Here is a 24,597-nt window from a genome sequence, read left to right as displayed (position 1 = left end):
AATCAAGCAAGGCAGGGCAAGCCGGACCCTTGCCCCAAGCAGCCGCAGGTGGGCTGCAAGTGCACATTCACTCGCATGTTGTTGGAGCCGCTCAGGAGGAGCGCGACAGCGAACATAATGAGCGAGAAGTTGGCTACTTCCGCGAGCGGAGGAGTTGCAATTTGGAGCGCCAATCGGGAAAAAGAGTCATAAGGAGAGACTCACAACGGCGGAAACCCGCTTGGATGTTCTCGAAGCGAGCTTAGAGGAACTCTACCATGACCAATGAAGGCTTGTTGGGGTAGAGAGGTCGCAAGAAGAAGCGGAGTCCAGGATCGACAAGGTTGAGGCCCTAGTCGACCGATTGTTAGATGACACCAAAGACTCTATGCAACACCTGCAGGAAGTTGTGGCGGAACTCACTTTGAGGATGACCATGCTCACAAAGGCACTAAATGCGGGAGGAAGCAACACCCGCGTTGCGCCGCCACAAAACTTGAGGGCACTCGAGCCTCATGGTTATGGAGGGGCCAGAGATGCAAAAGAGCTCGAGAATTTTCTGTTTGATATGGAACAATACTTTCGAGCTACGAGGCCTGATTCTGAAGAAACCAAAGTTTCTATAGCAACCATGTATCTAAATGGAGATGCAAAACTTTAGTGGCGAACCCGTTGGGAGGAGATCCAACAAGGTCGGTGTCGAGTTGACACATCGAAGGACTTAAAGCGGGAGTTGAGAACTAAGTTCCTACCGGAGAACACCGAGTTCGTCGCAAGAAGGAAATTGAGACAACTCCGCCAAAATGCTTCCCAGACTACGTGAAGCAATTTTCTACGTGAAGCAATTTTCTGCGCTAATGTTGGACATCCAGGACATGTCCGAGAAAGATAAGCTGTTCAGTTTTCTCGATGGTTTGAAGTCATGGGCGCAACAAGAATTACAACGAAGGAATGTCACCGATTTGATCGGGGCAATTGCTGCCGCAGAAAGGCTCACCAACTTCGTTTCCTCTGAAGACCCGGGAAGAAAGAAACAATCTTCAAGCAATCGCCCTCCAAAATATTCTCGAGGGAAGGAGCTCGGGGGCGAACAAAAGAAGAAGAGTTCCCACAAAGGGCCAAGCCCGAAAGGCAAGGCCCCGAAACCTGATGGATGCTTCTTGTGCGAAGGGTCACACATGGTGAGGGAGTGCCCACAAAAACAGGCACTCAATGCTTTAACAGCTTCCATTTTGTCACGGCCTTAGCTGGAATTGCCGAAGGCGTGAGGCACCCTTGCGGCCAAGACGCGAACGTAGCTTGCGTTGCCTAAGTCGCGCTTCGCCCTTGCGATATTGCTCCGCAAAGATCAGCCCACGTGCAACCTCTCGCAGGTCCCGAAGGACCTGTAAAAGAGAAAGTTGATTAGTTCGAAAGAACGAGCGACGGACAAGTCCCGACGTCTCGCGAAAAGGGGAAGCTTTACAAGCAATTCAGCGAGCACCTTGCGTGCACAAGAGAAAAGAGGGAGAGGGGGAAAACAAGGGCTTTAGAGGGTTGAACGAACAGCTGCAAGTCCACAAACAGCTGCTCACCGGGTGCCGGGAGCGACAACAAGTTCCCGTCAAGGTAACGTGCGAACTTACGAAAGGTTGTTCAACGCCCGACACTATACCGAAGCCCCATCCAGCCCTGTGCCACCCGGGGGGTTCAAAGGGGCTGAGATGGCTGACGTTTTGGTGAGCGGAGGCGGACTGCAAAAAACAGCCCGTGGCACACGAAAACGGAGCTGTTTTAGTCTGTTTTGGGGCTGTCTTGCTCGGTTCGGTGAGCGGTCGCTTGGTAACGCTGCAACTTGTTCGAACTTACATTTTTACAAGCAAAATGACTCAAAACCAAGGCAAAACATGTTGCCAAGAAGCTGTACATGTGGATGTGAGCGACGAACGGTTCGTTGAACGGAGTTGTTGCCGGTGCGCGACGACCGTCCGTAACATTCTCCCCCACTTAAACTGTCGACGCCCTCGCCGACGCTTGTTAGTAGATGTTGATGATTGCTTCTTCATGTCGTAGGGCATCTTCAGGCTCCCAACTAACTTCAGTTCGGGGAAGCTTTCGCCACTTCACCAAGTACTCTGTCTGCTCAGCTCCATTGGGTAGCTTTATCTTACGGTCCACCAAAATGGTTTCAACTCGCTTCTCGTAGGAGGCTGTGGTGGGGGGTAGCCGAGTTGAAACACTTCGGGAAGCATCTTGCGGATCTAAGTGGTAGGCTTTTAGGTTACTGGCATGAAGAACATTGTGAATTTTGAACCACGCTGGCAGCTGCAGTTTGTAGGAGACGTTGCCTACCCTGCTGATAATTGGGACGGGCCCTTCATACTTGCGTACCAATCCTTTGTGGACTTTATTCCTAAAGAATTGGAGTGATGCTGGTTGGAGCTTTACCAACACCAAATCGCCGACTTTGAACTCTTGTGGTCGCCTTCCGAAGTCTGCCCACTTCTTCATCCTTTTTGTCGTCTTCTCCAAGTAAGCCCGCGCAATATCTGCATTTCGGTGCCACTCCTTTGCGAAGTGGTAGGCTGACGGACTACTCCTAGTATACCCAATTGCCATGGTGTGAAGAGTTGACGGTTGTTGTCCTGTAATGATCTCGAAGGGGCTCTTGTTAGACGCAGAGCACCGCTACAAGTTGTAGGAGAATTGGGCAATGTCCAACAGTTTCACCCAATCTCGTTGGTTGGCACTCACGTAGTGCCGAAGATATTGCTCCAGGAGCGAGTTTATCCTCTCAGTTGGCCATCCGTCTGGGGGTGGAGACTTGTGGAGAAGTATAACTTGGATCTCAACAGTTTGAATAGCTCGGTCCAGAATCGTCCCAGGAACCGAGCATCTTGATCGCTGATGATATTGTGCGGGACTCCCCAATATTTCACCACATCCTTCATCATCAGCTTGGCCGCCTCCTCTACTGAACAGTGTAGGGGAGCAGCAATGAAAGTTGCATACTTTGAAAATCAATCGACTACCACGAGTATCGATCCGAGTCTCCCTACTAGTGGCAAGCTTGATATGAAGTCTAAGGAAATGCTCTCCCACGACCTTTCTGGTACGGGCAACGGCTCCAAAAGTCCCACCGGCTTCCGTTGCTCTGCCTTGTCTTGTTGGCAAGTGAGGCACGTTCGAACATATTCCACCACATCAGTCCCCATCTTTAGAAGGCCCTCTCCACGAGAGCCAATGTTCGATGAATACCTGGGTGTCCAGCCCAAAGGGAATTGTGACACTCTCTTAAGAGTTCATGCCTCAAATTGTCCACTCAAGGAACATAAACCCTATTCCCCTTTGTGTACACGAGTCCCTCCTGGAACCAAAATCGTCGTGCCTTGCGTTCTTTAATGAGCTGTATCAGGATAATTGCCTGGGGATCACTATACAGTCCATCCCTGATCCTGGAAAGGAAGTTGGAGTGCAACTGACTCGCTTGGCCTCCGCCCTCCAATTGTACGGCATTCACGCGCTCCACCTTCCAACTCAATGCATCGGCCACGACATTTGCCTTTCCAGGCTTGTACTCCATTGCCATATCAAATTCAGCCAGGAAGTCCTGCCATCATGTTTGCTTTGGGGAAAGTTTCTTCTGTGTTTGGAAATAGCTCAGAACGATGTTGTATGTCCTCAGCACAAATCGCGATCCGAGAAGGTAGTGTCGCCAAACTCGTAGGCAGTGGATCACCGCTGTCATCTCCTTCTCATGCACTGGATACCGCCGCTTGGTCTCGTTGAGCTTGCGGCTCTCGTCGGCCACCGGATGACCCTCCTGCATGAGTACTCCCCAAATAGCGAAGTCTGAAGCATCTGTATGGACTTCAAAAGGCTCCCTATAGTCTGGCAATTTGAGCATCGGTTCTTCCAAAACAGCAGCCTTCAGGTCTTGGAATGCTATTTCACATTTGTCAGACCACTTCCAAGGCTGCTCCTTCAACAACTCCGTCAGTGGAGTTGCACGCTTCGAATACCCCGCTATGAAGCGTCGATAGTAGTTGACGAAACCAAGAAAGGATCTCAACTCTGGCACCTTCTTTGGAGTTCACCATTCCGCAACCGCTTGCACTTTTGATTTGTCCATCCGAATGGAACCATCACCGATTCGATGCCCCAAGAATAAGATCTCTGTTTGGGCAAAGTAGTGATTCTCCCTTTTCACGAACAAAGTGTTCTCTATGAGAACCTTGAAAATTGTCCGAAGGTGCTTGACATGCTCCTCAAACGTTTGACTATAGACGACGATATCGTCCAAGTAGACGACCACGAACTTATCCAAATACTCCTTGAATAGCTGATTCATGAGAGTGCAGAACATGGTCGGAGCGTTGGTTAAGCCGAAAGGCATCACCAAAAACTCAAACGCTCCATACCTGGTCACACAGGTAGTCTTCGCTTCATCACCTTCAGCAATGCGCACCTGCCAATACCTCGACCTAAGGTCGAGTTTTGAGAAATACTTGGCTTTGCCCAACTGGTCGAACAAGTCTGTGATGAGCGGGATGGGATACTTGTTCTTCTAACTTTGTTGAGGGCTCGGTAATCAACGCATAGTCGGAGGCTCCCATCTTGTTTCTTCTGGAAGAGAACTGGAGCTCCGAATGGTGTTTTAGAGCTGCGGATAAGACCACCGCTTAGCAGTTCACCTAACTGCTTCCTGAGTTCTGCCAACTCTGGCGAGGACATGCGGTAGGGTGGTCTCGCTGGAGGCTTCACTCCTGGCTCCAGCTCGATGTTGTGATCCACGCCCCTGCGTGGTGGAAAGGTCTTCGGCAACTCGGGTGGCATAACGTCATGGAACTCTTTCAGGACGTTCGCCACCACAGCAGGTTCTTGAATGGCCTTCTCGTCAAGTGGCTCTAGCTTCATAGCAGCCACGAATGTTAATTCACCTTTTCGCACCCCTTTCTTCAGTTGCAATGCGATATATGTTGGGGTTCTTTGGCTCCTCTCCGAGAGACGGGAACCACGCAGGGGTCGTCACCTCCCATCATACACAGGGAGTTTAGGCGGCATGGGCACCAACTTCGTCGCGTGCATGAACTCCATTCCAAGAATCACTTGGAAGTCGTCCAATGGCACCGCCATCATGTTGGTGTTCCCGATCCATGTTCCGATCTTGATGGGAACTCCCTTCGCCAACCCAGAGATTCGCCTGGCCTCCGTGTTCACCGCCTTCATTCGACTTGGGCTCTTCTCCAAGATCAACCCAAGTCGCTTTGCTTCTCGATCGGCAATAAAGTTGTGGGTAACGCCCGTGTCCACTATTGCACGAGTTGTTTGGCCATTGAGCTTGATGTCTATATACATCAGCTCGCCACTTCCTGCTTTATGTTGCCTTGTCTTCGGGTTGTCCCCCACTTGACCCCACATGGCGTTCAACAAACGCATGGCTCCCATCCGGGGTCCTTGCGACTCCTCATCATCGCTGCTGGCTTCAGAACTACTCGAACTAAGAGCGACAGCCTTGCCCTTGTCCGATTTGGGAAGCATTGAGTGCTTGTTTTTGTGGGCACTCCCTCACCATGTGTGGCCCTCCGCACAAGAAGCATCCGCCAGGTTTCGAGGCCTTGCCTTTCGGGCTTAGCCCTTTGTAGGAACTCTTCTTCTTTTGTTCGCCCCCGAGCTCTCCTTCCCTTGAGAATATTTTGGAGGGCGATTGCTTGAAGATTGTTTCCTTCTTCCTGGGTCTTCGGAGGAAACAAAGTCGGTGAGCCTTTCTGCAGCAGCAATTGCCCCGACCAAATCGGTGACATTCCTTCGATGTAGTTCTTGTTGCGCCCATGGCTTCAAACCATCAAGGAAGTTGAACAGCTTATCCTTCTCGGACATGTCTTGGATGTCCAGCATTAGCGTAGAAAATTGCTTCACGTAGTCTGGGATGGAAGTATTTTGGCGGAGTTATCTCAACTTCCTTCTTGCGACGAACTCGGTGTTCTCCGGTAGGAACTGAGTTCTCAACTCTCGCTTCAAGTCCTCCCATGTGTCAACTCGACACCGACCTTGTTGGATCTCGTCCCAACGGGTTCTCCACCAAAGTTTTGCATCCCCGTTCAGATACATTGTTGCTATAAAAACTTTGGTATCTTCATAATCGGGCCTCGTAGCTCGAAAGTATTGTTCCATGTCGAATAGAAAATTCTCGAGCTCTTTGGCACCTCTGGTCCCTCCATAACCATGAGGCTCGGGTGCCCTCAAATTTTATGGCAGCGCAACGCGGGTGTTGCTTCCTCCCGCATTCAGCGCCCTTGTGAGCATGGTCACTCTCGAAGTGAGTTCCGCCACAACTTCTTGCAAGTGTTGTACGGAGTCTTTGGTGTCATCTGACAATCGGTCGACTAGGGCCTCCACCTTGTCGATCCTAGACTCTGCTTCCTCTTGCGAGCTCTCTACCCCAACAAGCCTTTGTTGGCCATGGTAGAGTTCCTCCACGCTCGCTTCAAGAACATCCAAGCGGGTTTCCGCCATTATGAGTCTCTCCTTGTGACTCTTTTTCCCAATTGGCGCTCCAGATTGCGCCTCCTCCGCTCGCGGAGAGTAGCCAACTTCTCGCTCATCATGTTCGCTGTTGTGCTCCTCTTGAGCGGCTCCAACAGCATGAGAGCGAGTGTGCACATGCAGCCCACCTGCGGCTGCTTAGGGCAAGGGTCCGGCTTGCCCCGCCTTACTTAATTCGTCACGATGCTTTGCCATGGCGAAGTTGCGAAGTTCCTTCGCTGCTCGCTCGAAGTGCTTGCCCGCTCTGATACCACAATGTCACGGCCTTAGCTAGAATTGCCTAAGGCGTGAAGCACCCTTACGGCCAAGACGCGAACTTAGCTTGCGTTGCGCTTCGCCCTTGCGATATTGCTTCGCAAAGATCAGCCCACTTGCAACCTCTCACAGGTCCCGAAGGACCTATAAAAGAGAAAGTTGATTAGTTCGAAAGAACGAGCGACGGACAAGTCCCAACGTCTCGCGAAAAAGGGGAAGCTTTACAAGCAATTTAGCGAGCACCTTGCGTTCACAAGAGAAAAGAGGGAGAGGGGGAAAACAAGGACTTTAGAGGGTTGAATGAACAGCAGCAAGTCCACAAACAGTTGCTCACCGGGTGCCGGGCGCGACAACAAGTTCCCATCAAGGTAACGTGTGAACTTGCGAAAGGATGTTCAACGCCCGACACTATACCGAAGCCCCATCCAGCCCTGTGCCACCTGGGGGGTTCAAAGGGGCTGAGATGGCTGACGTTTTAGTGAGCGGAGGTGGACTGCAGAAAACAGCCCGTGGCACACGAAAACGGAGCTGTTTTGGGCTGTTTTGCTCGGTTCGGTGAGCGGTCGCTTGCTAACGCTACACCTTGTTCGAACTTACATTTTTACAAGCAAAATGACTCAAAACCAAGGCAAAACATGCTGCCAAGAAGCTGTACATGTGGATGTGAGCGACGAACGGTTCGTTGAACGGAGTTGTTGCGGGTGCGCGATGATCGTCTGTAACAATCCATCCCCCCAAATCGAACAAGGGCAAGGTTATCGCTCTTAGTTCGAGTAGTTCTGAATCCAGCAACGACGGCGAGGAGTCGCAAGGACCCCTGATGGGAGCAATGCGTTTGTTGAACGCCATGCGGGGTCAAGTGGGGGAGAACATGAAGACAAAGCTATAAAAAGCAGGAAGTGGTAAGCTGATGTACGTAGACATCAAGCTAAATGGTCAAACGACCCGTGCAACGGTGGACACGGGTGCTACCCACAACTTTATTGCCGATCGAGAAGCAAAGCGACTTGGGCTGATCTTGGAGAAGAGCCCAAGTCGAATGAAGGCGGTGAATTGGGAGGCTAAGCGAATCTCTGGGTTGGCAAAGGGAGTCCCCATCAAGATTGGAACATGGAGCGGGAGCACGAACATGATGGCGGTGCCATTGGACGACTTCCAAGTGATCCTTAGAATAGAGTTTATGAACACGGCAAAGTTGGTGCCAATGTCGTTCTTAAACACCCTATGCATGATGGGGGGTGACGACCCCTGTGTGGTTCCCGTCTCTTGGAGAGGAACTAAAGACCCGCAGTAGATATCAGCATTACAACTAAAGAAAGGGGTACGAAAAGGCGAACTAACATTCGTGACTGCTTTGAAGCTAGAGCCACTCGACGAGAAGGCCATTCATAAACCTGCTGTGGTGGCGAACGTCTTGAAAGAGTTCATTGACGTTATGCCACCCGAGTTGGCAAAGACTCTTCCGCCATGCAGAGGCATGGACCATAATATCGAGCTGGAGCCAGGAGTGAAGCCTGCAACGAGACCACCCTACTGCATGCCCCCACCTGAGTTGGCATAACTCAGAAAGCAGTTAGGTGAACTGCTAAGCGATGGTCTTATCCGCAGTTCAAAAGCACTATTTGGAGCTCCAGTTCTCTTTCAAAAGAAACAAGATGGGAGCCTCCGACTATGCGTCGATTACCGAGCCCTCAACAAAGTGACGGTGAAGAACAAGTATCTCATCCCGCTCATTGCGGACTTGTTCGACCAATTGGGCAAAGCCAAGTCAAAACTCGACCTACGGTCGGGGTATTGGCAGGTGCGCATTGCTGAAGGCGACGAAGAGAAGACGACCTGTGTGACCAGGTATGGAGCGTTTGAGTTCTTGGTGATGCCTTTTGGCTTAACCAACGCTCTAGCCACGTTCTGCACTCTCATGAACCAGCTATTCAAAGAGTATTTGGATAAGTTTGTGGCCGTCTACTTGGACGATATTGTTGTCTACAATCAAACACCCGAGGAGCATATCAAGCACCTTCGGACAATTTTCAAGGTTCTCAGGGAGAACACTTTGTTCGTGAAAAGGGAGAAATGCTACTTTGCTCAAACAGAGATCTTATTCTTGGGGCATCGAATCGGTAATGGCTCCATTCGGATGGATAAATCGAAGGTGCAAGCGTTGCGGAATGGCGAACTCCAAAGAAGGTGCCAGAGTTGAGATCCTTCCTTGGTTTCGTCAACTACTATCGATGCTTCATAGTGGAGTATTCGAAGCGTGCAACTCCTCTAACAGAGTTGTTGAAGAAGGAGCAGTCTTGGTGGTGATCTGATAAATGTGAAATTGCATTCCAAGATCTTAAGGGTACCGTTTTGGAAGAACCGATGCTTAAATTGCCGGACTATGGGGAGCCCTTTGAAGTCCAGACAAATGCTTCAGACTTCGCTATTGGGGGAGTACTCATGCAGGAGGGTCATCCGGTGGCTTACGAGAGCCGCAAACTCAACGAGATCGAGCGGCGGTATCCGATGCACGAGAAGGAGATGACAGCGGTGATCCACTGTCTACGAGTTTGGCGACACTACCTTCTTATATCGCGATTTGTACTAAGGACAAACAACATCGCTTTAAGCTATTTCCAAACTCAGAAGAAACTCTCCCCCAAAGCAAGCACGATGGCAGGACTTCCTGGCTGAGTTTGATATGGCAATGGAGTATAAGCCCGGAAAAGCGAATGTCGTGGCCAATGCATTGAGTCGGAAAGTGGAGTGTGTGAATGTCATACAATTAGAGGGCAGAGGCCAAGCAAGTCAGTTACACTCCAACTTCCTTTCCAGGATCAGGAATGGACTATACAGTGATCCCCAGGCAAAAGCCCTGATACAGCCCATTAAAGAAGGCAAGGCACGATGGTTTTGGGTCCAAGAGGGACTCGTTTACACCAAAGGAAATAGGTTTATGTTCCTCGAGTGGACAATCTGAGACGTAAACTCTTAAGAGAGTGTCACGATTCCCTTTGAGCTGGACACCCCAGTATTCACAGAACCTTGGCTCTCATAGAGAGGGTCTTCTATTGGCCGAAGATGGGGACTGATGTAGAGGAATATGTTCGAACATGCCTCACTTGCCAGCAAGACAAGGTGGAGCAACGGAAGCCGATGGGACTTTTAGAGTCGTTGCCCGTACCAGAAAGGCCATGAGAGAGCATTTCCTTGGACTTCATATCAAGCTTGCCCGCAGTAGGGAGACTCGGATCGATACTCGTGGTGGTCGATCGATTTTCAAAGTATGCAACTTTCATTGTTGCTCCCCTACACTGTTCAGCGGAGGAGGCGGCCAAGTTGATGATGAAGGATGTGGTGAAGTATTGGGGAGTCCCGTACAATATCATCAGTGATCGAGACGCTCGGTTCCTGGGACGATTATGGACCGAGGTATTCAAATTGTTGGGGTCCAAGTTATACTTCTCCACAAGCCTCCACCCCCAGACGGATGGCCAAACCGAAAGGATAAACTCGCTCCTAAAGCAATATCTTCAGCACTACGTGAGTGATATCCAATGAGATTGGGTGAAGTTGTTAGACATTGCCCAATTCTCCTACAACTTACAGCGGAGCTCTGCGTTCAACAAGAGCCCCTTGAGATCATTACAGGACAACAACCGTCAACTCCTCACACCATGGCAATAAGGTATATTGGGAGTAGTCCGTCAGCCTACTACTTCGCAAAGGAGTGGCATCAAAATGCAAATATTGTGCGGGCTTACTTGAAGAAGGCGACAAAAAGGATGAAGAAGTGGGCAAACTTGGGAAGGCGACTGCAAGAGTTCAAGGTCGACGATTTGGTGCTGGTAAAGCTCTAACCAGCATCACTCCAATTCTTTAGGAACAAAGTACACAAAGAATTGGTGCGCCAGTATGAAGGGCCCTTCCCAATTATCAGCAAGGTGGGCAACGTCTCCTACAAGTTGCAGCTGCCGACTTGGTTTAAAATTCACAATGTTCTTCACGCCAGCAACCTAAAAGCCTACCACTCGGATCCACAAGATACTTCCCGAAGTGTTCCAACTCGGCTACCCCCCACCAGAGTCTCCTACGAGAAGCGAGTTGAAACTATTTTAGCGGATCGCAAGATAAAGCTACCCAATGGAGCTAAGCAGACCGAGTACCTAGTGAAGGGGCGAAAGCTTCCCCGAACTGAAGCGAGTTGGGAGCCCGAAGATGCCCTGCGACATGAAGAAACAATTATTAACAACTACCAACAAGCGTCGATGAGGGCGTCGATAGGTTGAGTGGGGGAGAATGTCACGAACGGTCGTCGCGCACCCGCAACAACTCCGTTCAATGAACCGTTCGTCGCTCTAATCTACATGTACAGTTGCTTGGCAGCATGTTTTGGCTTGGTTTCAAGTCCTTTTACTTGTAAAAATGTAAGTTCGAACAAGTTGTAGCGATACAGTGCGACCGCTCACCGAACCGAGTAAAACAGCTCCGTTTTCGTATGCCACGGGCTGATTTCTGCAGCCCGCTGCTGCACGCAAAACGTCAGCCATCTCAGCACCCTGGAACCACCCGGGTGGCACAGGGCTGGATGGGGCTTCGGTATAGTGTCGGGCGTTGAACACTCTTTCGCAAGTTCGCACGTTACCTTGACGGGAACTTGTTGTCACGCCCGGCACTTGGTGAGCAACTGTTTGTGGACTTGCAGCTTTTCGTTCAACCTTCTAAGTCTTTGTTTTCCCCCTCTCCCTCTTTTCTCTTGTGCACGCAAGGTGCTCGCTGAATTACTTGTAAAACTTCCCCTTTTCGTGAGACGTCGGGACTTGTCCATCGCTCATTCTTTAAACTAATCAACTTTCTCTTTTTATAGGTCCTTCGAGACCTGCGAGAGGTTGCAAGTGGGCTGATCTTTGCGGACGCAAATCGCAAGGGCAAAGCGCGACTTAGGCAACGCAAGCTAAGTTCGCGTCTTTGCCGCAATGGTGCCTCACGCCTTAGGCAATTCCAGCTAAGGCCATGACAGCTGCTTCCCGATGTTGCTGCCATCTTCTCATTTGCAAGCCCTCTTCTCGTCTGTTTCTGTTGCCGCTGCCATCTTCTCATGACACCGCTGCCACTGCCATTGCCGTTCAACATCACCACTGCTGTCAGTTTCTATCTCCCTAGGTACACATCCACCTCTTCTCCTCCTCTTCTTCCTTCTTCCTCCTCCTTCCTCCAATGTCTCTCCTTCTTCCCTTCTCTTCCTCCACCCACCCTTCCTCTTCTCCTTTTTCTTCCTTTCAGAAATACTGATATGCAACGGTATTGACTGGTATATACTGGTCCAACCAGATCACTAAAATGGGTCCAGTACCCGACATGGTGATACTTAAATTATACTATTCTAGTGTGCCACATTATAACAATAGTGGAAGTGGATTTTATTGTGACTTCAGGGCTTCTTGTGAACATAACTTTCAATGTTTCAAATTTCCACAACATTACAATTTAAGCATCTTATATAACTATCATATTTTAAGTTTCCAATGGATTTCTTTGGCTGGTTTAAAGGCAGCCTCTCCTCTTCCTTTACCCTTCTTCACCATCCACTCACGCTTCTCATAAATCTCTCTTATAACTCCCTCAACTCTCTTCCAAAATCATTAAAGAGCATCTAAGGGAGGGCAATTTGCTGAGATAGAAGATTCAAGCCAAGATCTGATGTGACTCTCTTTAAATCAAAATCCAATTGTAATCCTTATTCCTTAGTTTAACTTCATGCAATTAGGTAAGAATTTGTGTTCTCTTTCAACCTTAACCTAAATCTCTTGCATTTAGACCTCATTTAGGGCTTAATTTACAATGATCAAGCATTGATTCTTGTAGATCAGATCTAGAACCATGAGGTCAAGGCTTGATCCTTATGGATCTAGCCTTGATCTATGAAGATCCAAGTTTGATCTTTGAAAATTTAGCCTTGATCTTCAAAGATATAACCTAGATCTACATTGATTTAGGCTTGATCTGTATAGATCTACACTAGATCTTCAATTCACATGGTACTAAGTTAGAATTTCACAAATCTAACCTAGATCCACATGGATCTTGGCTAGATGTGAACGGATCTAGACTAGATCATCGCAAATTTAGGGTTAATTATGCAACAAATTAAATCTTATGATTGGAAGATCTGACCATATATTGGCAACTTTTTTGAGAGAAAATGGCCCAAAAATAGCAAAGTTTGGATTCAGTATGCTAAAACAGATCTATGCATGGAATAAGGCATTCATTGCCAACCCATCTATTGCAATTGTGTCAACAGATACGAAAAATAATTCATCTGAAGAATGATTTGGCTGAGACATTTCCCATGTAGAAAAATACACAAAGGTGCCCCAAGAGATAAGAAAGAATTTCAGAGCAATACTCAATACCTGAAAAATCAATATTATTGCAAGAAAAGGTAAAACTGGAGGAATATGACAGGCGTACTATAGAGCCCCATGCCTATGATGAGTACAAGGGTCACAACAATGATGACGTTGACCATGATGTTGGAGCAATAGCACATGCACGAGAAGGCAAGTGAAACATCAACGAAGCAAATGATGATATAAGCCCTGCAAGGGCAATGGTAGTGGTGACCACTCCTCAGTTAAGCATAATAGGCAGCATAAGATAGTTTGGGTTTCGAGGCTTTATCAATTTATTTGGTTGGAGGTCAGCTTTTGATGTAACTAATATGGATCCTCCCGATCACAGAGTGCAAAACAAACATAGATTTATACTGCATAAACAAAGGAGAGGAAGGACATTAATGCGGAACCAATTGACTTTTATTATTTACTGAATCAACCTAATTAGTTTAGGGGTATTTTTGCATAGTCTTCCTACTATATAGGGGTATTTTTGATGATATCCTTTATTAATATACCCCTAAAATACCCCAAATGAGACAGAATTAGTTTAGGAATTCATCTTATTCATAGTCTTCCTACTATAGTGGATCTCGTGACCAACTGCGACAAAGTGACAATTGATTATTTTCTTTTGAGTCAAATAAATCTTACTACAAGCAACAACAGTATAATGATGAGGGTTGTAGCACTGCTGCACTCCATCTTACAGAATCATACTTGTGATCCTACTTATCCTGGGGTTTCCTATCATATGGGTCATTCATGATGATGACTGCTATTATTTCATCATACATGATGATGAGACCATGACTGCTACCATTTCATCAGTGTTTACCAATAACAAATATTATGGAAGTAGTTTCATGCATGGATCCTACTAAAATACCCTATCCATTTTTAGTTTTATCATATTGAAGCAAGGTTTTTAATATCATATCGTACTGCCCGGTACGGGCGATATGTATCGGCCTACCAGCTAACCGGCACGCGGACTACCCACTACCAGGCAGTATCAGCTGGCAGATAGGAGGAGGAGCACGACGGCAAGGAAGACGAGGCTGCAGCACTCATTGGACAAAGAAGGGGGTTGGACGTGACAAGACACAAAGAAGAGCTCCGTCGGGCGGAGGAAGGGGTCCTAGCCCAGGTTGGAGTGCTGCATATTTAAGAAGGGGTCCCCTTCTCGCTCTCACCATCACCTTGGTCTTCTTCCTCATAGTCGCTGAGGGTGGTAGCGATGGGGGAGTGGGAGATGAGCTCGCCCTAGGCTGGATCCCCATCGGATCCAGCTGCCACGAGAGCATTGCAAAGTGCCTCACAGGGGATGACTTTGAGCTAAGGACAAAGGCGACTCGCCGCATCCTCGCTCGCTCCTACTACATCAACTACAACGCCCTCAAGCGCGACAGTGTCTCCTACTCCCGCAGCAGCGCCTCCTACCATAACTGCTGCCCTAGCGCTTAGGCCAACCCCTACTCTCGCAGCTGCTCCGCCATCACCCGCTGTCGAAGGTAAAAGCTCCACCATCACCCCCTTTCCGTCTCCCAAAATACGATATTTAGCAAGGATTGAAATTTCGTACCGTACCCAAATTTCGAGACTTATTTGGTACAGTACGATATACCAAGCGGTATATTTTGATATATCGCTCGGTATATAAAAAAAATTTGCAACGTTGCCTCCCTTCTCGGGCAACTCAGCAACGTCACAGATTAAAAAGAAAAATTAGGACGAGGCCTCCCTTCTCGGGCGACATGGCCGAGGCGACATCATGGATAAAAAAAAAAATTTGCAAGCAACATCACCCGAGGAGAGAAAAAAAAAAAAAATCTTCGCCTCCCTCCGCCCCGCGACACCAATGCCTCTTCTCCGACACGCGGATGAGAAGTCGCCGACAAACAAGGAGGAGAGCGGCGATCTCTAGGTTCTCCCTTTTTTTTCCTATTTCTTTCTTCCCCTTCTCCCTCTTCTTTCTTCTCCCTCGATCACCGTCGACAATAACACCTCAATTGACGATGATAACACCTCAATCGTCAACGATATCACCTCAATCGACGGTACCGCTCGATAGCGGGCAATCCATGTACCGGTCTGCTGACGGACTGGTACGTACCGCACGTTTCATCTTAAAAGAAGGGCGCATCGCTTGGTACACCATGGTGTACCGCTCGGTACACCCATACCGTGCCGTACCGAACAAAGCTCGATACACCAGTACGGTACAAGATTAAAAACCTTGTATTGAGGACCTCAAATCCACCTGTAGTGAACTCACAAATACCATGGGAGTAGCTTTATATGTGGATTCTACTAATATACCATATTGATTTACAATTTCATTAAATCAAGGACTCATATCCACTTGTCGTTGACTCACAGATACCATGCAAGAAGTTTCAAGCATAGATCCTATAAATATACCATATTAATTAATAAATTCATCATATTGAGGACACCAGGTCGACCTATCATGGATACATAGTTTTATATCTAATTTATTATGTCTACATATTAGTTATAACTCCCTTTTATGTGCATGTATTTTTTAAATATTGATTGTGTTCCTTATCCGACATATATTTCAATTAGTATTTATTCTTTTCTAGATTAAAATCACTTTATTATCATCAACAATTTTCATATTCATCAAGAATAGTGTAAAAGAACCCTAAATTAGTTTTATTTTTGTAAGAATAGTGTAAAAGAACCCTAAATTAGTTTTATTTTTGTTTTTTGACAATTTTCAAACCTTTTTTATACCACAGGACATATAAGTGTACCAAGTGTTGGTAAAGCAGTACAAACCTGAAATGTACTGGACCAAGCGTGGATCAACACAGTTCACAAAATTGAATTTATGATCTAGATGCTTAGTTATTTCAAATTTATTGGATTGTATTACATGGATGATGATAATTTGATTATACTTATCACTCTTTAGATTAATTATCTTGGAAGATTAGTCCAAGTTGCTAAATTAAGGGGTACCGTGGACAAACCATTTTGTATTGAGTGATTTCAGAATTTAAAAAATAACTAAAGCTTTATTTGTCACTGATTTCAAGCATAATTCATGGTATTGGTCAAATATATAATACAACTGACCCAATGTGTATTGATTTTGTCCAAGGATTTGCTTATTTCTCTGCCATATTATAAAAAGTCAACTTAAATCAGTCAAAATCAATCAAAGACATTTGGATTTTGACCAATTTTGGTCAATTCTAGATGATTTGATAACCTCAAAGTAGGGAAAAAAAGAAGAGAGAAGCAAAAAAAAACTATTTATATGAGAGATGAAGGGACAAAAAAACTATTTATGAGAGTAGATGGAGGATATATTGCGATTATTTAGTTTGTTACTTGTGACCATCACAATAGGCCTCAACTACCATTTTGCAAATTGCAATGTCCAAAGATGAAAGGATACAGAAGATAAAAGTAAAGGATGAACGGTAGCTCTTAATCTCAAAGCTATTAGAAAAGGGAATGAGATTCAAATTCCAAATCTAGTTTCCACTACAACAGCTTGAGTGGGTCCACAAAATTTATTCAGGGGATGATTAGGTCCCTGATTGAACCTACAGTTTAATTAACATTTGGTCTTTCTATAAATAATTCAAAAACGAGCATGGTAAATCTTCCAACACTCGATAGCCACCATCCAACAATGTTTTCTTCGATTATCCAATACCTACAAGATACCTTCTGCAAGTACTTATTTGAAACATTGTCGCCAATGCAAGTACTTCTTTGAAATCCAATAAAACAATAAATATATGTAAGCACATACTATCATGTTATTTGATAGTTACTTTCCCTAAATTCAGCCAAAAAATCTAACTTGAAAATAATAATATCCATACCAACTATGAAGATCTCTTTGCCATGCTTATGCCCTCATATGTCTCATGTATGATATGAAGAGGTAACCAACATTGCTTTATTAAGTATCAAAATTTTCAGATTTCCAGATGTAGCTTAAGGTAAAGTTCTAGTTTTCACTGCCATACAGAAGTTTAGCATTTTAGATCTACATATTGTAGTCTATATTCCACATAATAATGACTTGGATGAAATTTGATGAGTCTATGGATAGAAAAGGTCTCAGAACCTCAACATTCAAATCTAGTGCAAAGAAACCTGTTTTCTGGAAAAAGCTTGCAAATGCAGAACATATCAATGCTATGTCGAAATATCAATAAGCAACCAACACATACCATCATGCAATTTCTTGGCACGAACTTGTAACCCAGAAATAGATGACAAAACTGCATAGTAATCCACAGAAAATCAAATGTCATTGCTTACAATAGAAGAAGTAAAAGAGAAAATTCATCATGAACTAACAATTGAAACAGATACACAATGTACCTGAAATTGCTGGGGTAAGGACACCATCACCAATCACCATGCTGGCACCAAACAGCACAATAAGAAGCAAAAGAGTTCTCAGCCTTTTATGCTTCTCAAGAAACGTTTTCAATGGAGAAGAAATCACAGTTCGGGTCCCATTACTATAGTAAGTTGAGAGCTCCTCATCGGCTGCTTGCTGATTTGGAAGCAAGCTAAATCTGGCATGTCTGCATAGCAGAGAGTACAAAGCAAATGTGCCCCCTGCAAGCAATTCAGAAATTATAAATGAAAGAAAAGAATATTTAATCAAAATATTCTCAAGTCATACCTTCACCATTATCATCAGCACTCAAGACAATGATAATATACTTCAGCAATGGGATCAGAGTAAATGTCCAGAATATTAATGAAAACAGACCAAATACTGTCTGCTCATCTTGATATTGATACAACCTCCAAGAAAATGCACTTTTGTAAACATAAAGAGGAGATGTACTCAAGTCACCATACACTACACCAAAACTTTGATATGCCAAAAGAAACAAGCTTTTGTAATAACTCTTCCAATTAACCTGCAAGATCAATGAGTGGCTTATAAACTATGATACATCTCACATATCCCAAATTTAGTAAGAACATATCGACATAACTCTTAGAATACATTCACTCACAATGTCCAAAATTTTATCATAATACGAATTCTTATAAAATGATAGGTGCTGAATAGGCAGCTAAGGTGCTATTGACCATCTAGGTGTTGAGTGATTATCTAGGCAACTTGTAGTGTCCGAGTCTTACACATATTGAATTACAACTAACATGTCAATAGAAGCACAAATAATATGTATATATTACCCTTACTTAGTGATATGATTTGTGATGTCTATACTTCATAAATATAATAAATGATATGCTCAAGTTTTCGTCTCTTAATGTTGAAGCATGCTTTCCAAAAATGTTATTCACGATATGCTATCAAATGTTGGTTGAACATACATAAGCATCAATGTTTATTGTAAACAAATTTTGTAGCAAACAGGCACAGTCCTGCGACGCAATAAGCCAAAGTGTGCTAGCGTACTTGAACATAAGGTTAGGTTATGACAATAAACATGTATATAGTGACTAGAAGTAATGATTGAATTTTAATCGACCTTAAGTGAATCTCAAGGTTTGAATGAGTTTAACCATCATATATGTGGAGCATAATAAACTACTTAAGCATGGATGAATTAATAAAAAATAAATGAAGATGCAAATCAAAGAGGGGTGTTATACTAAGACTGTTAAGAAACATAAGATTAAATAAAGATTCCCTTAGGGTTCTATGGGTTTTGAAATTGAGTAAATAAAACCTCTTTGCACCAAGATATAAGGTTTATAAGTTCATATAGTCCCAACCCAGTTTAAACATAACTGAATAGGAGTTGATAGTTGAATTAGGAGAATAGTTTAGCCTCCAAATGATTATGTTTTAAATTGAAATTTGGTATGTATTTAGTTTTATATGTATCCTAGTTTTTTATAAAATTTCATGATAATTCAAGATCGTTTGGTCAACTAGAATAGTGAAGTAAAATTTCTTCGCAGAATTGTGCAATAGTTTGATTGATCCTAACTAGTTCATTTGATTATGAAGTGAATTGTTAAAAAATTGATGGTGGAATTTAGATGAATTTTCAGATTGAGCAATCTATTTTATAAGGGATCTTATCAAAAATTTTCTATGAATTCTATGAATTATTATAAATCAACAATTCAAGAAGTAGGGTTCTTAATTAAGACATCTCATAACCCTATGCTCTCAATTTGATAGGTGTACCGCTCCCTAACACAATTATTAAGGAACATTGTCTTTCACTGGCATCTTTATTTTTGAGTTAATTCAAGTAAGTATAGGTTTAATTCACTGTAAAATAGTGGTCGTATAAATTATCATATTCATATTGCATTTTGAAAAGGATGTTTCGAATGATATGTTTGTCAACTGCTAAGCATGAGCTCAAAATTAATGTGCATATTATATAAGCATAAAAATATATGAATTATAATGAAAATATATCGTATGCATGCATATATGATGATGTGTGTTGTAAGAGTGCATGTGTTTTCTACGACGTACAGTATGGTAGTGCACAGATGTTACGAGGTGCGATGTACATATATACTATGACGTGCAGTGTGAGAGTGCACATATGTTTTATGACCTGTGATGTGGGAGTGTACATACATGCTATGGTATACGGTGTGGGAGTGCACATGTATATATATTACAATGACGTGCGGTGTGAGAGTGTACGTATATGTTATCCATGAATGTGCTATGTTTCCTACCTATACATATAAGCATTTTGAATTATTTTGATGTAAAGTTTTACCTCTTTATTATGCATATGCTATGTTATAGGGTTATATTGTTAAAGAAGTCATAGGATGAGGTGATTATCGTTAAATATCTTATGGCTATGATTTTAGAATATTTTATGCATAACATATATATGCTCACCTAAATAAAGCTATAAATGCTTATACTTACTAGGTGATTACTCACTATAGACCATATTTTGCAGGTAAAGATACTGGTAGCCCACCAAGTTATTTAGGCTGGGAAGTGAGCATGTGCGAGCCTATGTCAGTACAGATATAGATGATGACTTGTGAGCATTTTTATGTGTATAACTTTTGGATATATAGTGTGTGTATTTTTATTTTGGTTAGAGCTTATAATTAACATTGTATACAAGGGGAACCCCGTCATTTTATTCAATAAACTAGCATGTTTTACTTTTAATATTACCTACTTTTATGCTACAATCCTATTAATAGCAGTAACTAAACTAAAAGCCTCATCCTACTTTAGTCATGCATGTAGGGTATGTGTTGAACTAAGAGTAGGGTGTTACACATCTACCCAATGATTAAGGGTGTCTAGCCACTACAACCAATGTCCACAATAGTCGCAACAACGGCTACAACCAATGCCGTCCAATGCAGCAGTAGTTGTCATTGCCACTGCAGCTGACAATGGTGGAGCAAATAGCAATAGGTTGCTGCCTTTGCCGACTCCAATCAAAGCAGCAACAGTTGTTGCCGCTACAAGATTAAAGAAAAGAAGTTTAAGGAGGCCTGGAGAAAATTGGAAAAGAAAATTCTTCAGCTTAATAATGAGTGAGGAGCATCACTAGCTGTCTTTATGCATTGTCTATGCAACTAAACACCATCAAGTGCTAACCCATCAAAATCAGCATATGGGGTAAACCGCATGTACGTAGCATTTTTAAAATGATAATGTATTAATAATTTTACTTATTTCTTATATAATAAAAATTAATCCATTGATTAACTGACGACCTAACATTTCCAAAGAGTCCTGCATTTCGCAAGCAACAAACACAAGAGCACAGCCAATATTCTCTCGTTGCAACATGCAACGATCTAATCCCTTCGATTTATCTTTTGTCAAAATGATATCAGAAATTATTATCACATGATGTTGGGTTTCTTTTCCAATACACCATTCCAAACCCAACGATACTAGCTTTGCTGCACAAGAAACTGGAAGATCCTGTGCTCTTTCATTGAGTACCAAAACATTTCTTTCAAAAGAAATATGAAATTATTGGGATCACAAGCAAAATGGAGTCGAACTAATCCAAGTATTTCTACGTTTTCTAATCATAAGATATACTTAATAATTATGAAAAGTTAAAACAACTAAAATTCCACTCGAAGTTGGAAATATATGCAAGTTTATAATAATTTACGCACGAGGTACAAAACATTCACAAATATGCATACCAGTTAAAGAACACATATCATAAACATTAACGGAGAATTCAATGATCTACAAAAAGTTTATAGAGTCGGGATTTTTAACAGGAAACTACTGAGTTTGCCCTTTTTTAGTTCAACAAGGGGTAATGAAAGCCTAAGAAGTTTCTCTCTGATCTGGGACGAAAACCCTGACTTGATCCCAAACCCAAAACATCTCATACTGAAAAACAGCCAGAAAGCATCACCTTTTACGAAATCGTCTTCTTAAAATTATCGATCAAATCTTGCCTAGAACTATCTTTCGTTTCTAAGGCAAAATCCCAAGAAATACCCTAAATCTCCATACGTCTCAAATCTTAACTACTTGCCAGCCGAATCAAAGAGAAGAAAGTGAAGGAAAGAACAACTGCACCTAGAGAAGACAAGTTACTCTCGACACCACTACTCAACAATTTCAAAAAACGAGAAAAAGAAGCCCAAATCGAAGCTCGGGGTCGAAATAGCCGATCTCGCCACGATTTACTCGTAGAGCAAAACAACATGCCAACCCTCACAAAGAAACACTCTATCCTATCAAACATCGATAACAGCAAATTTACGGAATGAACGAAGGTAAGGAAACGAAACACGAAAAAAGAGAAAAATGGACATCAAAACCCAATCTCGATCATCCGGTTACCCACCCGCCGGTCGTCGGAGGTCGACCCTCTCTCTCGATCCATTGGTAACGGATTGATGACACCACCGCAGCCGCTGCTTCTCTAACTCCGAGACCGAATCGATCGCCGAGAAACCGTCATTCCGAATCCGCTAGCTCCGGAAGCAAATGCGAGAGGGGGTGATATATGGGAATCGAATGAGTGGGCTGCTAAAGCACGAAACTTCTGGGGATGATTTATACGAGGGACGGATTCGTCTAGAGATAGAGAGAGAGGGATCTAGTCACCGCAACCGAAATAAGCGAACTGTCACCGCCCGCGAGCGTTCTTCGAGTGCGAGGCGGGCGCTCGTTCTCTGTTATAACGGTGAAGATAAGATGTTAAGATCGCCAATTTGTTTGTGGACCGTTGATGTCATCGTGATTTAGATGGACGGTCCATATTTTTACAATTTTTGTGATGTTGGCGCACTCCGCGTCGGAAGCGTGTGCGAGTTGAGTTGGTTCGGATAAAAGCAGTCCTCGTTGACTCAGTTGATTTATTGTAGTTAATTAATATATATATATATATATATCACTGTAGTTAATCTCAATTAGCTATTTATTGTTAGATGGAACAAAATAATATTATATATATAAAGAGAATAATTAATATTATTTCTTATAAATTTTATTAACTAGAATAAATAAACATATTGTTAGATGAAAATATTATTTTTAATTATACATATTAAATACACATTATATTATACTATATTAAATAAAATAAAGTAAGATTGTACGGCTGTACCTCTCTCTTTGACCGTCAAAGAGAGAGAGAGAGAGAGAGGACAAAAGAAATTAGCTTTGTGATGTGATGTTTCTCCTCCCTCTTCAGGAAATTTATTTATTTATTTCTTTTAGATAAAAAAAAACATATTGTTTTTTATTTAGAAGGAATAATCATAATTATGTAGTGGTTATAATTACAGAATTCCTTCTTCACCATATATCCTTAAATAATAATAATAATACAGTACATTTTTTGACCAATAGGATATCTTCTCAACCAATATATACATATATATATATATATATATATGGAGGGAATGATAAGCATTATTATTTGTTTAACCATAGAAGAGCTAAAGTCTAAAGTTTGATTTTACCAGTGGCATGTCAGTAAAAGAGGATCAAACTTAATTAGCCAACATTTTGATAATTTTAACTATAATTTCATTTTTTTTTTTGTAAGGGAGTTGAAGTCATTTGTGTCCAAGAAATTATTTATTTACCTAAGATGTTGAAAGAGATCAGATTTATACTTGAATTTTAGATCTCCATGCATAATGATCCTTATCCAATCCCACTCAAGTTCTACTTGAATCAAGTTGTAGTTTTTGCCCAATTTAACAAGACTTTAATACTTAGATAATAGTAGCAATCATCGTTTTATGTTCAGAAACGCAAATGCTTCCAAGTATATTATTTTATGTCATTGACTATAAATAAGATTATAATGAGTTTATCATTTATATAATAATTTGCATGGGTGGTCAAATCAATTAACTACTGCATTATTATGTTTGGAACCCACTGAAACATCATCAAGCATAGATGCTCCCATTACAAAATAATAACGATAATATTTTTTTTAGCTCCTATTCATTGAGATCTAATTATTGTCACAATGGTATGATATTTTATACTCTCAAGTCATTTGTTCAAAGCAATAAAAAAAATATTATTGTTGAGGACAGGAAATTCTTTTAAGATGCAAGTTGAATAAGAAGTTAGGAGGGAAACCTAAATATATAGGCATTTTGAATAATTATTATTTGCCCCCCCTTTAAATTTTAATATTACATTTATGTCTCTCACCAAATATAAATTTTACATATATATCTCTCTAGAGGTTAAATTTCGATATATGTCACTACCGTTAATACCCACACAATAAACTCGAGTTATCATTAAATTTAAAAAAAATAATATTTCAAGTATTAACAAACACCCTTTATTACTGTCATCAATTTTTGATCATTTTGTTTTTAGACATTTTAAGAGAGGATATTAATGTAATTTAATGCTCAACATATAATTGATAGTTAATGAGTTTACATAGACAATGATGTAAAAATAATGATATGAACGATACTTCAACATCACACAGGTGACATATCAATATCACATGAGTGTTATATTACACAAGTGACCAATGTATCAATGTCATCTGAACGATATATTAGTGTCACATGACTAACACCTCAATACCATATGATCAATACATAAGCACTTCGAAGTTAACATCAGATGATCAAATATGTTCAACACCTTCGGGATTAGACGAATGTGGTATCAATCGAGATTAAACTATAACAAATGTGAAAGGAATCTCAATTAACTCTGAATGAACATTCATATCGATTAATCAAATTATATATATAACACAGTTAGGATTTTATTTTTTATTAGAGAGAGTAATGACTTTTTTTTTTATTTTGCAAAGATCTTTTCACAATATGGTAATATTGTTTCTTAAGGAATAATTATAACAAATTAAGCATTTTAGGCATTAACTTTAACCCACATTGAATTAAGTGTCCAGCTTTATCCATTATATTTAAACAAAATTTAATTTGCTCACAATGGAACATGAAAGATAAAAGAAAGTTGATACAGTACCCG

General features: G+C 42.6%; 1 protein-coding gene across 1 annotated transcript in view; it reads right to left on the bottom strand.

Annotated features, from left to right (window-relative positions):
- LOC135671465 (potassium transporter 7-like) overlaps nucleotides 1-22,142 on the bottom strand; it is a 36,132-nt gene extending 13,990 nt beyond the window's left edge. The window contains exons 1-4 of the mRNA XM_065179610.1: nucleotides 21,956-22,142; nucleotides 17,827-18,070; nucleotides 17,517-17,759; nucleotides 17,363-17,413 (exon numbers count right to left, since the gene is read on the bottom strand). Of these exons, the coding sequence (XP_065035682.1) occupies nucleotides 17,363-17,413; nucleotides 17,517-17,759; nucleotides 17,827-18,070; nucleotides 21,956-21,994 (577 nt within the window). The 5' untranslated portion in view covers nucleotides 21,995-22,142. The remainder of the gene's footprint in view (nucleotides 1-17,362; nucleotides 17,414-17,516; nucleotides 17,760-17,826; nucleotides 18,071-21,955) is intronic.
- Between the last annotated feature and the right edge of the window lie 2,455 nt (nucleotides 22,143-24,597).

This window comes from Musa acuminata, unplaced genomic scaffold (genome assembly GCF_036884655.1).
Source record: "Musa acuminata AAA Group cultivar baxijiao unplaced genomic scaffold, Cavendish_Baxijiao_AAA HiC_scaffold_1139, whole genome shotgun sequence".
In the NCBI taxonomy this organism is placed as follows: domain Eukaryota; kingdom Viridiplantae; phylum Streptophyta; class Magnoliopsida; order Zingiberales; family Musaceae; genus Musa; species Musa acuminata.
Note: the sequence above shows the minus strand (reverse complement) of the source record. Positions and strands in the feature narration are given on the sequence as shown.